General features: G+C 35.4%; 1 protein-coding gene across 2 annotated transcripts in view; it reads right to left on the bottom strand.

Moving 5' to 3' along the window:
• LOC138701818 (putative inorganic phosphate cotransporter) overlaps positions 1 to 18,266 on the bottom strand; it is a 103,302-nt gene that overhangs the window by 18,277 nt on the left and 66,759 nt on the right. The window contains exon 1 of one of the 2 annotated variants that reach the window (XM_069829097.1): positions 15,288 to 15,667. The exons of the other annotated variant lie outside the window; for it this stretch is intronic. Coding sequence (XP_069685198.1) covers positions 15,288 to 15,321 — 34 coding nt within the window. The 5' untranslated portion in view covers positions 15,322 to 15,667. Of the gene's footprint in view, positions 1 to 15,287; positions 15,668 to 18,266 lie in introns of those variants that run through there. 2 annotated transcript variants of the gene reach the window in all.

Below are 18,266 nucleotides of genomic sequence, written 5' to 3'. Positions count from 1 at the left end.
CAGTATCAGACGTATTTTTTTTTTATCAAAATGTGGTATGGATTCTCATCTTGCCTGTAATTTTTGTAAGGCGCTAAGGCAAAAAGACGGGATAAGCCCTGAAAGAAATGGGTCACAGACCTACGTCTCCATCCCCACATGTCTCGGAATTTTTTTTTTTAATGAAAGCCTTCGAAATAAGAGCCTTGGATTTCGCGCATTGCCTTCGGTACTTGGGACGAGTTTACTGGAGTGTCACTCGCACAGTGCAAGGGGCTCGGATCCCTTCTCGTAAGCACTGTGGTAGTTCCACTCGATGCGATGTGCAGACTTTTAACATCTTCGGCGATCCTGACCTGTTGCTGTTCTGTCATGCTTCTCCCCCCTCATGTGGTTGAAATTAGGTTACGTCAATTTTCGGCTTTCGTCTTCAAAATTCTTAAAGTTCCTTCGGAGTGAGACAAGTAACCAACAGCCTTGGAGCTCACACATTGTTTTTTCAACCCCAAATTTCCTTGCAAGGACGCATTTTCACGTAAATATTTCTCCTCCCATTTACATTGATATGGATTATTGATCGAAAAGTGTCCACACCTGTGGAGTAACGGTTAGCGCTTCTGACCGCGAAACCACGTGGTACGGGTTCGAATCCCGATCGGTGCAAGTTACCTGGTTGAGGTTTTTTCCGAAGTTTTCCCTCAACCCATTATGAGCAAATGGTGGGTAACTATCGGTGCTGGACCCCAGACTCATTTCACCTTCATTCCATTCAGACGCTAAATAACCTGAGATGTTGATACAGCGTCGTAAAATAATACACTAAAAAATCGATCGAAAGGTAGGACAAACATGTACGTGCATTTAAGCCATTTGCATGGAACTATCGCGCTATCCCAAAATTTTGAAATGGATGAGAAATATTGAGCAACTTTTGTCTAAAACCTTCTCACTAAGAGGAAGAGTTATTTTACGTGCAATAAATCTAAAACATGGACCTTCCAGCTTTATTTTCCTTAGGGTAAATCAAGAAGTGACTTGAAACTTAATGAGACAGACAGTGTAGAGAAGTGGAATTCCATATAGAGGCAGAGTAACTTAAATGAAGCCATTCAATTGTTGCGTGAAGCTTTTCAACGACTTGTAAGAAAATCTGTCATTCGAACAAGTGCTAAATTAAATGCTATCGGTGGGATTGTGGGTACAAATTGGATCCGAGATTTATGAATTGAAACTGATGACGATGAATTTTAATGAGTGATAAAATCCTAAGTATGTCTTCCTTCAGGAGAGATTGTCCTATGTAGTACACTTACAGCACATAGAAGAACCCTGTCATTGGTAGAAGGCTCAAGGTAAAATTTGTCGTCCATTTCCCGCCCACGTTGAATCTCGAGGCCGATAACTTTTGCAGTTGAAGACGTCGTTAATAAAATACTATTACTACTACTACTGTACTATTGATACATATCTCAAAATCTACTGTCCACAGAGTATTTCGAAAAAAAAATATATTTTTAAAACTGTAGAAATGTTTCACGTAGTTCAGAATCTGTTTTATACAGCTAAAATATGCGTTTACAAGAAAAATGTATGAAAAGATAAAAAAGAAGACATAAGTTTTGAGTTACATTATCTTTACAGACGGGTAACTACGTACAATGTGACTGTGTTATTTGCAGCACAGAATCCCGTAAATAATTTTTAGAACATGCATAAGGCAGTCCAGAAATACGCTAGTATAAGCCTATGTATTGTGCATTAACAGGCTTGAAGATCATCGGGTCAGTTTTTTTTTTATTTTACCAAAAAACCAATAACGAGCAACTAATTTATAAATATACTGGAAATGTTTGTTCTACAGTTTGACAATAAGGAAAATATCCTCGTCTCTATGGTGTATCAGCATTGTTTGTAACTTCTAAAATCAGAAGTAGAAGTAGAAGATAACAGATTCTCTGGCCTCCTCGCTTACGTATTTCAATTCCTTCGAACTTCTAATTCGGGAGTTCACACATATAAAGTTCTTTCCACATAAATTCCTTCACCTGTGTATCCTCATATTCTTTCAAGCTCATATCAAAAAGAGCATTATGTTGAGACACATATCCAATAATAATAATTTCGTCTTCAGACCGCGAAAAATTACAAAACGTCTTGATTTGTTTTGCAGCCATAACGTACAGATTAGATATTCGATATTGCAACATGACCTTCTCTAAATATCGATTATTGAACACGAATGCGGCGATGTGCGTCCTGAATTTGCTTCAGAATCAACCTCCAGCGATTTGCGTCGCGTCCAACGAACTGCGCTGGCGATCTTCGCTGTAAAGAAACCGTGCGCATTCATTTCAACTGCTAGCAACTCCGGCGACAATCGCTGGCGATGTGCGCCCGGCGATGATCGCCGTAACCAAACCGTAGCTTAAGGGAGCAGGTGAACAGTAACAGTTGTGGCAACGGATTTATGGTGTGATTGAAATGTAACTAGATACATACTACAGAGTGCCTGGAAAAAGGTATACGAGATTGGACTCTGTAGAAATACAGAAGCCAATCAATAAGTTTCCAGATTATCCTAAATGTAGACAACACACAGGACATAGGAAACCGAGAAGTTATCCAGAACAAGGGAAACGCCTGGAATATGTACTAAATGCATCACTTGAAAGGCAAAGAAGAAGACTAGTCAAAAGGCGATCATGGAGAGATTTCAGGAATATCAAAACAGGTTCTTGACATGTTTGCACGAAATCGCATGTGGAAGCTCAGGTCTTAAGACAATCTAACGGCATTTGATAGATTGACTCTAAGGCATGGAAACAATGATCTTCAGTGGCACGTGAATGTATGTTTAACTGTACAATAAATAAAAGTGCAGTTCGTAAATATTTTGATTACACTTTGTACCTCAGTTTTTTGCAGAAATACCTAAACTAAAAAGAGCTTTCAGCAAATGTGAATCAAATTATTCAATGTATTGCCTAATCATATCAGAAATCTTGAAACCAATAGTTTTAAATTAGCTGTCAAAGATTTGTTACTTAATAATTGTTTTTACGATATTAATGAGTACTATTAATTACTTAGGAACTAAGTTCTATAGAAGTAAGTTTTGCTTTTTTTTTAACCAAGTTTTAATAATTTTACTCTGTCATAATATATTGTAAAATGTTTTGACAATAATGTAATTAATATACTACAGAGTTATGCTAAATGTTCTTATTTAAGTTTTTACAGTACCGGTATATGAACAAGGGAATTTGATTTACGACAGTTCGTTTTCTTGTAAATGACTTAGAAAATACCGGCATTACGACTGTACTTTCGGGAAATTTACATTTGTAAATTTGTTTTGCGTATGCTAAATCACAATAATTATGAAATGGATAATAGGTAGTTCGTAAAAGTGCGTAAGAGACATTCGATATAAATCTACGATTCGATATAGTATTGTAACATATATCTAATACAATTTAAAGAAAATGGATTGATTTTGATGATAAGTGTATAAGATAGAATAGAACTATTTATTTGAATAATAATAATAATTGTAATTTCTTGATTGTAATTGTTTGCTTCCTTGAGCAATACATCATGAATTAACTGTTGCACAAATAAATGTTTTAAAATGGAATTCAAATAATCACCTTTATACTGCAATCGTATTTCTATTTTTTCACACTTAAAATTATTACTTTATTTGCCTTATAAAAATTCTGTTGTATCTATGAATAATAATTTGAACCATAACTTTAGAAAACCTCACAAGAATTTAAGAATGACCAAATTTATGTATGAACTGAAATGTTTATTGCTGTCTGGTCATGTCTACTTATCTTTGGTTACTACACAGCAAACGTGACTAAAGCTCAAGCTTGTGCAGTTTTACATTGTTTTGTAGTAGGATGAAAACATCTTAGTTATGATTTTTATCTCTTCCTTCTTGTAGCTTGAAAAATAGTTGTGTAATAGTCATCCTTTGTGGTAAAGCTGTGACGTTTGCCCATAAGTGATAATTTATTTCTTATTTATGTCACGTATCTTTTAAAATGAAGATACACTTCAGAGCCTAGGCTATATGATGACTGTATGTAGACAAATGGAGAATTGGTGAAATAAAAAGACAGCAAAAGCAGAAGTATTAGGAAGATACCTGCTCTACAACCATTTTTTTTACAGATATCATAGGACGTATCAGGCATCGAATCTGTTTGATTTGTTCAGAAATCGTCTGCTGAGTGATCTGATCTTCACGATTTGAATTTATAACGAAGAATTAATACTGAGTAACTGATGTAATTTAAAGTAGGGCTAATCATGTGATATGTTCTTGCTTTTCAGACAAACGAAACCTTATTTTCTTTCTCGTAAAAACCGCTACTTGACCTCATTCTAAACATAGTATATCATATTTCTAATCAGTACATCCCACTCCTAAATATACTGTTCCCCTGTCTTCTTCAATATGTGGACTAATTTTTATTTCCCGTTTCAGTTTGGAACTAAAATTTATTATGTAGATTCATCAGTTTTCAAGGCAATCACTTTTATCAGTTTCACTATGCTGCCATCTAGCGACTACAAAAGAAGTCATGTTATCACCCTTATGTCATTGTATGAAGCAACTGTATTCCATCTAGCAATCGTTATCAGAGAAAACCTTTTCGGCGGTAGAGGCCTCTGGTGGTTGTTCTCATTTTATGTTGCCATTACATGGGAATGGCCAATCTGATATATATATATATATATATATATATATATATATATATATATATGTGATCAGGGATAGTAGTAATTATGATTGGTATTGGTGACTACCGGGAGACGCGGGATCATCCCTAAACACTACAGCTCAAATAGATTTTTTGTGCATCCGTGATGGAATGAATTGCGTGACGATCGTGCTGCTGAGCTAAGCCAGCTTCACCATTCGTCGCACCACACATTAGTCTCCAGCCAACAAGTCCGCATGCTATAGCTCTGGTGAAGGTCTGTGTTACCTCAGGGATTCTCCTGAGTCAGTACTCCACAAAAGTGAGATACAGGGCTCCGGTTCCTCACCGAAGATCTTTCCATCATCTAAACCCCACCACTACTGCCACCTACCAAGCTCTGAACAAACTACGACGAACTCCCATCGCAGCGTACAGCCGATCCGACACCGAACAAACACAAGTAGATGTCCTGTTTTTTGACACGGAGATGATAATAATAAAAGGGTTGTTGTGAGTGTTTGTGGAATGAGAGGAGAAAACGGAAAACCTCGAAAAAACCCTTGACAACGTTGGTTTTTTCACTAGAAATACAGCTCCTCCATTGTCGGGATTTCAACTTAGGTCCGCGTCATTGGACGTCAGAGTTCCGCCTACTGAGCTAAGAATGCTCAGTTATAATGATGTATCAAACCGAGAACATAGCGTATTACTGACGTCATGAATGTGAGCACCTCTTTAGTTTTACTGAAATTTTATTTAATTTTTACTGTACAAAGGCATAGAGAAAATATTATTTAAGTGATATTTCGGAGTTGTATAACACTTCATCTGAAAATACTAATTTATTTTTTTAATATCCGGGAGTATACGCATATAATATCATAGTTTTATTTTTTTTTTAAAGTAGCGGCATTCTTTCCTTGGAAAAGAAAGCGTATTTCCATTTGAAACAGGCTCTAATGGTTTATTATTATTATTATTATTATTATTATTATTATTATTATTATTGCTGTTGTTCTGAAATAGATTAAAATATTGCATGGTAGACCGTATATTTTCAAAATATTTAGTACATTGTAATATTAAGTTAAAATATAATTTGTACACAAATCGAAAAATACTTGACCAGAAGTGTTGGAACAACCTATCTTCCCCCAAATCATTATACAATCAATTGGACGAAAATTTCTATAAAATTACTTCTGAACAGTTACTGTGTAAGTGTGTAACTAGGAGTAATATGAAATTTGTATTGCGTTATTTAAATTATGAGATTATTCAAAACTGTTCTAATTTAGGAACAGGGCATGATGCATTCATCAGAATATTAAGTGATATATTGTAGACGTTTCAGATGAAACTTGTGAATTGCGCTCGCCTGTTTACCATTACTTTAACGTCGTTTGAGGACGAATGTTTATGTTCTTGAATGAAATAGAACGATCTTTTTCTTACGCACTGATGTGTGAAATTGTACCGTACGGCGGACCCTACTCAAAGCCTGATTGTATGCCTGTTCTTCGCTGCACGAATATTTTGTTATGCCGTCAAGGTTATTTTTCACGTATTGTGACATAGCATGTTATCTAATCTAAACCATTTAACTTTCGGCAGAACTATTCAGGGTGTGCTAGATGTTAGCAGTCGGAAAATAAGAGATAGATAGCTATTATTTAATTGGTTAATTGATTTCTAATTTCGACAACTAGTTCCGGCTTAACTGAAACAATTTCTCTAAATGTGCATTTTGTATAAATAAGTCGGCGGAAATCGTTATGCATAGAAGGCTGTGGACTCGTGAGATTGAAACGATACGTTTGCGATTCTTCCAGATAACTCCACGATCATTATCATGGTGGAGTTGATGATAACGAGATGGTATTTGACGAGATGAGTTCGATTCGCCATGGGGTTATCTGATGTTTGCCTTACAGTTGTAATAAAAACCGAAACATGTAATTAATCAAAGTGGGATTTGAACCCATTCTTGAATGTAGCTTCAGAGCACATGTTTAGCTCGCTTTTCTCTACTGTGTCAGGAGGTAGGTTATTTATTCGACTATATATTGAAATATCAACCAGTCTGACACAAATGGACATTGATTTGGAAGTGCACGAATAATTATTCAACTCGTATGAAGAAATAAGTAAATAAATAATGAAAATAAGTAAAAATAAATAAATAAATAAATAAATAAATAATGGATAGAAGATATGCTGCAAGTTTGAATTACAGTATAATGTATAACATTACGCTTATTTAATGCACCGTCGGAAAATAATTACGAGAAATGCTACCATAATACAGAGTGTCCGGGACGAACATTATCGAAAATAAATTTTAATAGCTCAACAGCCAACAAATTTATTCAAATGCAGTTTGCTGAAAAGACAGAGGAACTCGCTAAGTTTTTACGTTGACCAATAAATCTCTACATGCACCATTTTGACTAAACAAATGAACGTATTAATGCGGAAATGAGCTAAACTATAGAAGTAAGCAATAGTGACCGTGCTATGTCGAGGCTCGAACCAAAGGAAGGAGAAAGAAGTGAAGATGGCTACGCAATGTATTGCCAATAATTATCCCTGGACCAAATAGTTTGGCTAGTTTAGTAGACGTTACAAAATATCGAGTTAATATGAATAATGCGTTTAGTCAGCAAATAAAGACAAGTATTTATTTCCCCTGTACCAAAAAATTGTACTTTCTCTTGTACCAAAGGGGACGCGCGGTAGCGTTAAAGTGTAACACTGCAAGCCGGAAGGTCGTGGGTTCGATTCCCTTTGGGATCATGTATTTTCCCCATTGATCTAATTTTTCGAGCCACACTATGGCCTTGGAGTTTATTCAGCCTCTGACAGAAATGAGCACCAGGGACATTTCCTTGCGGGTAAAAGCGGCGGGCACGTAAAGGTGGGGGTCTTAACCTCTCTCCAACCTCTGCGCCGATTTGGCTTGCAATGAGGTTGACTTTATTTTGCACAAAAAAAAAAAAATCAGCGAAAGGGACGTATTTTCCCTGGAATGATTACTTTACAAATTTCTCTGTACAATTGGCTTTGATTTCTCACAACGTTGCGGCAGGTTTTTAACTACTTACCTGTATTCTAGAGTCGTTCCCAACAACGAATGGAATCTCAGTGTCGCTAACATAAAACTTAACAACAATTAAACATTTAGATCTAATAGGGATGGAGTTACGGTGTTGTCACCATAAAAACTTAGCGAATTCCTCTGTCCCATGCAGCAAATGGCATTATAGATAAATGTATTAGTTTCTGAGGTAGAACTTTCTTATCCGTAGTGTTTTGTATATTAAATAAAACATATGTAATCGTCACTGGACAACACTCATGTTGTAGGAATGTAGGAGGAAAACATATCATAAAGATGTTTGAATTGAGTATTATTTGACTTATTCATTACCTCTGCGTTGCTGAAATAACACACGTAAATATTTTTTGCACTTATAATTAACACCTCATTACGTACAATGCTTCGTTTACAGCACGTTCCACTACCTTAGCCATTTGATGGTTGACAATCAGTACAGTAAACTCGACGTATTGAATGGGTTAATATTAGGTTACGCCATACTTTTAAAATAATTTTGTTTTGCTATTCGAAACTTTGCAAAATAATAAAGAAAAGGAAATTAGTGTAATGATTTTAGTAATTCAGTCCTGCGAAAACTGTCATACAAATAGAGGGGGTTTATTTTAACCTCATAGCAGGATGTTTTCAAATCCAACACAAAAAAGGACACATGAAGGAATTTACAGTAATAATAACAATGACAATATTGGAAGTGTCATTTATATTATAGATAGGCCTGCTTTCTTATTGGTTATAAATTTTATGTGTTTCGCAACAATCCAGTTTATTTATCATGTAGAGAATATTGTACTGTTTATAGTTCATTTTATTCATCTATCATTTGAAAGATATACGTAAATTGAATATAATAATAATAATAATAATAATAATAATAATAATAATAATAATAATAATAATAATAATCCTAGGCGCGACAGCCCTTAAAGGGCAAACGTGTACCAGGTTTACGTCCACATGCCTCAGCAGAATGAAAGATCATCCAACCAGAACGGGAGTGACTTGTGTTCAGTCCCCCCCCCCCCAAATCATTATAGCTGTTTTTCGAAATCGAATTTCGCTCCCTATCGTAGCTCCCCAAATTCACGTTGCTGGGTAGTCACCGCACCAACACACCTAAAATTTAATGAGACTTCGAACCAGTGCGCATTTTATAACGCGACTCCAGGTACGACGCCTTAGGCCGGCTTAGACCACGACTCAACGCTTCTGGATTTGAAATTTGGAAAAAGGATGAAACTACCATGACGTGGAGTCAGTATGCCTCCAGATCTCCGCCTAAAAGAACACAGGAAATCATACTGACGACTAACAATCATTTATGCTCAATGCAGAATTCGAACCCACGGTTGTTGCTTCCACACACTATGACAGTTGCGTCGCGTCATAAGCGTAACAATGGCCGCGTCGAGCTGATAACTTTGTTATCTTTACACAGAACAATTCGTTTTCCACTTTTAAACACAGATAAAGTAAGTTTAATAGCTCCCCTGCGGTGGCTGAGCGGCCAACCTTCAACCTGTCATGCAGGTGGTCCGGGTTCGAGTCCCGATTACGCCTGGAATTTTTCATTTAATATCCATGGCGAACAAGGTCGTAGTTGTTTTTCTCGGGGTTCTCCCTTTTTCCATATTAGGCATCTACATAATTCCGTAAACATTTCTCCATTCCGTCATCATTCCATAGCATTCCCCGAAGAACGGCGGCTGGCGACGTACGTAGGGGGTTGGCCTAGGGACGAATGGGGTTGCCTGTTCGAAACCTGGGTACGTATGTTAGTGTAGTCAATCTGTGTGGGTTTGGGAATGCGCTTGGCTTGAGGATTAGCGCAATAGATTTTGAAAGGTCGCAATGTGTATATGAGAACATTTCAGATAATAGGTAGTTGAATTGAATATAGGTCAAATGTACTAAATATATACAATAATTTAATGAAAATAATATGTAGAATAAACATTAAAAGTTAACAGTAACTTCACGAATTAAGTCGAGAGAGATGAGTTGTCATCAGCCGAGGCTCTATTGTTAGGTAGTGGCGTAAAGTTAAAAATTTGTTCAGTGCCATAAGGTTGTAACCAGTAGCCTACTTTTAAAGTACTATGGAAAGTTTCGGTATAATTTAAAATTATTGGATTGGTACATAAGTTCGTAGCGTTTTTCTGTACTTTCATTCATTTAATAATACTGTAGTAACACAGCTACCATAGCAACGAAAAACGCGAACTTGTGCACCAACCTAATAACAACGATAAAAATTTAACAACACGCAACATGATTATGATATGCAAGAATATAATAAATTACAATTACTTACTAAACAGAAGAGAAAATAAGTACATATTATGTACATTCAATTGCAACATTTACACTTTAAACTCAAAATGCATACCTCTAAGACAGTAGTTGTTAATGCCTTTTAATTTCTCTAAGCAAATGCATTATTTTATTAATAAATCATTTTTAAGAAGATATGTTTTGTTCTTGACGATACCAACTGTAATACCTGAATGAATGAACGAATGAATGAATTAATAAATGAATTAATTAGTGAATCAATCAACTAACGAAAGAATGAATGGAAAAACCAATCAGTGAATCACTGAATCAGTCATTGAATCCATGGATGAATGAATCAATGGGTTAATGAATTTATGGATGAATGGATCGATGATTGTTTGATTGTAGTGAGAGAAAAGAATTATCAATTAAATAGTAGGCATATACGATGATAATCACGTCCTTGCAAGGGTTCTTGGAACTCCTGCAAGGCTCAATATGGTCTGTCTTTGCCGTCCACCCACAAAGAGTGAGAAACGACTCGAATATTCGTTAAACCGAACCTGAGATACTACGCGAAACGAAAGAGCTTTGCATACTGACTACAGCGCCAGGCGTTCAATAGCAATATATAATTTCTATTTTTTGTAACCGGTTGTGCACGACTCTGACTCTTATACACTGGAATAGACAGATGGATAGATATTCACGTTTTCAATAATCTCTTGATTCCATATAAGTTGCTGTCCACAAGACTATAAATCACTATGATTAACGTAAAAATTGATGATGTAGCAGTCTTCGAGAGAGGAAACAAGCCTCACAAAATCTAACCCTTAAGATTGATGATGTTGGTGATCCCAAGGATATATATTTGAAGTCTACATAATGATTCTAAACAAAAACAAGTTTCTTATTTATTGTTATTATGCCAGAAATTGTCAAGACATTTTGTCAGAGTTGACTTCTGTTTCTGAAGTTTGGGAATTTCTTTGAAAGAATTAATTACAGAATAGTATGACAGATGGCAAATATATTCTAGCAAAGTTGAATTTTGATGTAGAGGAACATCCGATAAACTTTATCTCCAGTCCTTTCGTTCAGGGACTGGTTTCTTTTGTGTGACGTATAACTATAATACGGTTTACTGCTTTACTCGTACTTACCTTCTAAGAGATGGAAGGCATGCAGAGATTTTTTATCGCCATTAAAATATATTTTTCTCGGCTATGTTTGAGCTCACGAATTTAGGTTTTAATGGCCAACATGGTATCTTGTCAGCTATATATAATAATTTGTATTTGAGCGTAATTACTTCTACATGTATGGTTTCAAATTACATAGCCGGTAAAATGATATGGCGATAATGGAATGGAGAAGAAATAAATGAAAACGAAAGTTTCGTGAAAAGGTGTCACATAATCTCTTCGTGAATCACACATCTCAAAAAATCTTCGAAAATCAAATCACTATCATTTTCAGAAGAAGTGCTACGGCCGAACTAATGGATTAAATTCTTTGGGCCTTCCGCAACAAATTTAACACTGAGAAGGTAACGAAATTTGAAAGTCTCGTAATAGTGAGATAGTATATGCTACAGGCGTAGAACAACCACAGGTTTGGAAAAAGCATGTAATTGTAAAGTTAGTTTGAATCTTTGACCTTGTTTCCATTCTTTGTCAACGAACAAACTGATTATCGTAAAGAATTTCTATACATTATGTCGTGGCATTTTTGTAGTTTTATCAGCGTCTTTATCAAATATTAAAAATACCGGTACGCGTTCTTATTCTAATATATTTTAATTTATCTTAGATTATATATTATTTTTTACGTTACGAAACTTTGTTTTTAGATCCTTTACCTTACGCCGAAAGATTTACACGATAGATTTATGCAGTGTTTAATTCAAGTAAGTTTCACACTACTGATGACATGATAAAATGATTGTAAATTGGCGAATAAAAAGAGATTTGAATGAAAAAGGTCATTATCTCCTCATAGAAAATGTCCAGTAAAATGTGTTAAGTGATTGACTACAACAAAATATTTATAATACAGTTGGCTATTTAAACTTCATACGTTCTTCATCACGTACCTACCGACTTCAGTATAATCTAATGCGATATAGGGGAGAGTATAAACGTATATTTTGACCAACACTTGACAGGCACATTCAGACCTTCCTGGTTGTGTGGTCAACATGACAGAAGGATATCGCTGAGACAACACAGGACAGCAAATGCCAAGGGATAAACGTTCAGTCCCTTGGAAGAATCATACATTTCTTCCATTACTCACGCCGAAAATCGAACTATAGGCCGCTTGGATGGTAAATGCATACACTATCCACAGAGCCGAGAAAGTAGACAACTTTTTAAACACGAACTGGAAAATTTGCCTAACTGAAATACAATTGGAAAATCTTACCACGAGACCAAATAACGAAATCATAAAGATTATTTTACGAATTTGAATGATTTTGTGAACTATACCTGAATAGTCTGCGCTTTATCATGTTTTCTTTGAGTAGGTAAATCGTTTTCCTCCAACTATGGATAAAAATAAATTTATTTGAAATGCAATTAAGTTTTTCTTACTTCATGATGATTAACAGCAGTTGAGTTAATTCAGGTTATGGAGATAGATAATCTTCTATACTCTCGACTTACGCTTGTAATCATCCAGGAAAGGTCGATAGAAGTAGGCCCAATAAGTTTTCCTTGAGTTGACCTTGTGAGCCACATACGTTTCGTAACTATTTAAAACAGTTTTGTAGCACTTAATTTCTCTCTCTCAATCCGGATTGTGCTCAGGGATGGAAATTTTATATTTTTATATAATTATGAATTTATAAGCGCTTAGCCTAGTTATGTATGTAAGTCAGCGGCTTAGTTGTGAAGATTAAGTGCATACGTTTTCTAATACTGTGAGGTCACCGTTGGGATAAGGAACTAGTCTGCAGATCCTTGACCGCGCTCGGATATGAGTTCGTATAGCGCTTTGGCTGATTACCTAGTTAAATTTTTCCGAGGGTTTTACCAATAGTCAGGTAATCGACGACGAATCCTCTGTTTCATTTCACCAAATTATCATCTCGCTATCAGCTATACACCGATACTAGTTAACCTCACAGTTGATACAGCATTGTTAAATATCTGATTACAAATGCTGCAAAATGATTGAGTATCATTGTTATGAGGAATGAATTAATAAAAAGAGGGAGAAAGAAAGACGTATACATTAAAGGAATCACGTATCGCGTTCTTGCAAAGGCTCTTGCGACTCATCTTATCCTTTATGTGAGCTCCTAGGCTGTAGTACTAAGGAAGAAAGTTGAAAATATAACTTTTAAAAAACAAACTTCGCAAAATAACGAATACCAGAAAACATATGCTGTATATTTGAATATAGCCTACATATTTTATGTAAATCTGTGAAAAAATTAATTACATTGTTTATATCTACATAAACTATAAATGTATAAATGAAGTCAAATATTTTAACTTTCAAAGTTTTGAGGTTTCCTTTTGTTTGTGACCCATGTAACTAGAGTTCATCTGTTTGGTACCGATGCATATTAAGCTATTTCATTTAAATGCGTCTTTTGATTCATAGTTCATGAAAATAAACTATCAAAAAGTATTTTTAGTTGATTATTTAACGACGCTGTATCAAGTACTAGGCTACTTAACGCCAATGGGATTTGTGAAATGGTATTTTGGTGAGATGAGGCCGAGTATTCGCCATAGATTACGGTACCTGACATTCTCCTGAAAGTTGATAAAAATCTCGAAATAAAAAACAGCTAGGTAATCAGCCCAAGTTTAAATCGAATCCATGTCCGAGCGCAGTTCCGAATCAACAGACAAAGGTACTTGACGCCTGAGCTACGCCAGTGGCTAAACGGCTGGTTTAATTTGCAACATCATAAAATATCTGGATAGTTCGAAGTGTATAAAACGTGTAATGAGAAAATATGTATTATCTCGTGACATTCGCTTTACTTTCCCAGTTGTTTCTATTTCAAGACTATGCTCATTCTTACAGTTAGTATAATGGAAGGAAGTTTCAAAGAATTTCGGAATTTATTATCTGTAACCTGATACAGAAATCCAATGATCGCCTGTACTAATGCATGCAACATGTGCCAATATTGATTTTTATTAATGCGGTACACACAATTTGTACGTAGATTGGTAGGATGAAAACTATTATGTACAGTAGTGGCAAAAAAACCGGACCGACCCTTGTAGCTTATTTCAGAGTCTTGTTCACTCCAGAGCACGATAGACTGGTAACTAAGACTTTCGTGGTTCGAATCCTGCCTGGGAAGGAAACTTTTTTTGTTCCTTATTCAAATTTATCCCCAATAATTTTCGATTGCTGGTAAAATTCATGTTCTGGGAATAATAAGTTAATTAAGTAGTAAAATATCGCTGCAATCGAAAAGTATTGGGAATCAATTTGAATAAGGAACAAAAAAAAAGTTTCCCTCCCAGGCAGGATTCGAACCACGAAAGTCTTAGTTACCAGTCTATCGTGCTCTGGAGTGAACAAGGCTCTGAAATCAGCTACAAGGGTCGGTCCGGTTTTTTTTGCCACTACTCTAACATTTTAAATTAGCACCACATCGAGAAACAGTCTTTATTAAAGAACTAATAACATAGACATGATCTTCGAGTGAGGTCGTTTTTATGTATCTGTCTGCAATAAAATATGGTGATAATAATAATAATAATAATAATAATAATAATAATAATAATAATAATATATTACACAAAATTGCTACAGATTTCTTACCAGTAATACTGAAGAAATAAGATTAGTTACTTAGTGAACATTGCGTGACAACAGTAATTTCGCACTAATTAAGAGCATTATGAAGTGAATCGATATTTCGTAAGTCTGTTCATGTTATACTAAATAATTCGAGCCTTGTTTTGAACTAAGTTAATAAATTTGATATAAAGCAAAATTATATTACCAGTCTGGCGGTATAAAAACAGTAAATATTTTTTAAATTTAATTTACAGCACGTTTTGAAATAATTATTTATTTTATTCTGTTATTCATTTTGTCTCTTATTCTATATGTTATTAGTGCTATATTAATTGATCTAATACTTAAAGCGATAATATAAAATTCCTAGATTTGTTCATTTTGTGTATGGAAAATTAATCAGATTCACTTACCATTTGCTAATGATTTCCTCCATCCTGTAAGCATGATGAAATATAGGTATAATTAATATAAATGGAACACGTAAAATATAAAAAAATAATGCGAATTTTATTTTGTGTTGGATGTTTTTTTGTTCGAAGAGATCAAATCTTCAACACGATAGGCTACTTGTAAAAAATGTAATGACACACATTTAGAATACAAAGTACACACACTGCTGTCCAAAATCAGATAAGTAAGAATTTATTTCACTTGAGCCGAAAGGTAATAGCGTTGTATGGTTCCAATAGTTCTTTACGGTGTCGTCAGTTGCGACGCTATCGGCGTGTGTACTGCTTGGCAATGCGAGTACGAATGGGCTGTGTACAATTAACTGCCTCTTTATACGACAACTACTGGCCACTCGGACAGCCAGGGAAAGCTGTCACATTCAAGAGTTTCAGATAGTAAACGAAACTGTCTTTTTCCATCTGAGCATGACTGGTTACTCCGGTGAGCAGCCTACCACTTTTGTGTTATCGATGACACTTGACACTAGAGTAGCCTCCTGATAAGAGAAACATTTTATACGTCACATACAATTTTTTCTCATTTTACATTAATTTCGTCGTCCTCGGTGGTCTAGTGATTACAACACTTTCTGTTGTATTCGAGGTTTGCGGGTTAAAATTCGGTTGAGGGCAATATATTATAGAGGGAGATAAAATCTTTTTCTTAGCTCTCTCTGGGAGTTAAGTAAAGCTGTAGCTGTAGCTGTAGATTTTCGGCAGAAAAAAGAGTGATGAATAAGTCACGGCAAAATTTGTCGTACTTTTCTCGCTCAAGTTGAATTTCGACGCTGAATAACCACTACAGTTGAAATAGGCGTTGTTGAACACTACTACCTACGTTACTGCCTAGTAACAGGAACATCATTTTATTTTTACTTCAATTTTTATTGTACCTGCGTTTCTAAATGTACTTGACTCCCACCCCTTTCACTAATGTCCTAGCCAACGTCAGTCACACAAACTTACGGCCGCTGTTGCTAGCAGTGAAGTAAACAGTAAGTGGTTTTTTGCTCTGCAAACTTTCATCTGTACAAATATTTTCACCTAAGTTACTCCAATGGTAAGTTAACATTTTTTTCTCCTGGGTTCAAGTAACACCTTAAGGGTCCAAGTAACCCGCGTTGACGGTACTCAATTGGATAAGATGCTGAGTGGATTCCGGAGCAGCTCTAGAAACGTTGTTAACGAGAAAGATCCCGTCACCATCCAGGATTGAATCTGCGACCTTTCAGTGCGTAGTCAGTTGCTCTACTAACTGAGCTACTCGGCCGACATAATGTACTTACACCATATATTTATAAATAAACCCAAGTATTCTACATTTTTGGAGACTACAAGGGCTGCCTTTTGTTTGTAATCCAAAAAACAATTACCGTATATATCTTACTATTTTGATGCACAGTAGTAAATGATGTTATGTTCTTTAATGACATTTCAAGAAAAAAAAAAGAACTATAAATAAGAATGTCATTCGCAACATGATGAGGGGACTGAATTGTCGAGAAACTTAAATAAAGGTGAGTGTGCCATTTTCCCGAGATTAATTTTTTAATTTTTCGTCCTGTCCACAGCTGAGAACCCTTATTTACAGAAAAATGACTGCAGAAAGAAAAGAAAAGTCAAACTTAATGTACATATTTTACTAACACCGCTGTATCTGCTAATCAATAGTGCATTGATTATATTTTACATTATATTTTCTATTTCAGAATTTACCAGTTATGTTGAGAATAAGATTAATTTTACAAGAAAGTACAAATAATATTTATCTTTATAGAACAATTGTCTAACAAAATAATTCTACTTTTGTTACATCAGAAATAAAATTTTCGTGACTGCCAGTCACTGGACCATAAAACGCCGCACTCCGCACCCAGTACTTCATTATCAGACTGAAGACATTTGTCGTTAAGAGTGGTGTACTGTAAGAATATTCTACTATGAAACTCAACGATAGGCTTTAAAGAATTGAGTCACTCTAAGTACTTATTTTCTTACGATATTCTTATTTTTTCACGTATAGAAGTCTTGGTTGATTGAATATTTTTATCTCCACGTGATGCCGATTAGATGATCTTGAAATCTGCAAGTTTGAGTGATTTGTGAAGTGGAGGTAGGTGTAAGATGAAAATCATTAATACAGATAATAAAATGGTAGGCGAAGATAATGATTATATCAGAGTTTAACTTTGATGTAGGCGATAAATGGTCGATAAATTTTTCTGGAGCCTCTTCATTCAGGGACAGGATTCTTTTATGCTCTGTAAATATGCTATCTGTAGCTTCCAGCTCTAATTTTTTCCGAAGAAAGTCATGATAAGAATTTATATAGCTCTTAAAATATACCGCGACGAGCCTACGTTGAACTCTCGAATCTCGAATTTAATGATAAGTATAGTAATCACTTGAACACAAAGAGTAACAATGTTCATAGAGCAGGGGTTCCCAACCGATGTGTCGCGAGATTTATCAATTGAAAAAAAATTATGCCATCCAGAAAGTCTCTTTACAACGCATTTTCTTGTTGACAACGAAGTCTTTGAGATAGACTTTACCAATGAAACGTGAATACCTGCAACAATGCTCAGTTTAATTTTTCTGCCGGGCGATAATTCGAATGAAAGTGAACACTGCAACAATGCTTAGTAATTCGTTTACTCTTCCCACTTAGTAATTAACAGAGTTTAGAATCGTCAGAACATATTGGTCATGGTCAGTTTCAGTACATACGTGTGAGCGGGTGATAGTGCGACTATTGTATCACGAGATAACAAATGACCGGCAATATAGTTATTATTATTTATCATACGGGTTTTCTTGGTGTGGTGACAAAACATTCCCAATCCCCGAGTGTGTTGTGTGTATGAAAACTCAGTATTGCTGCCATGGTTCCCAGTAACTTGAAACAACATTTGTTAACAGAATATTCATTTCTGTCAA

Source organism: Periplaneta americana, chromosome 6 (genome assembly GCF_040183065.1).
Source record: "Periplaneta americana isolate PAMFEO1 chromosome 6, P.americana_PAMFEO1_priV1, whole genome shotgun sequence".
In the NCBI taxonomy this organism is placed as follows: Eukaryota; Metazoa; Arthropoda; class Insecta; order Blattodea; family Blattidae; genus Periplaneta; species Periplaneta americana.
This window is presented reverse-complemented; position numbering and strand designations above follow the sequence as displayed.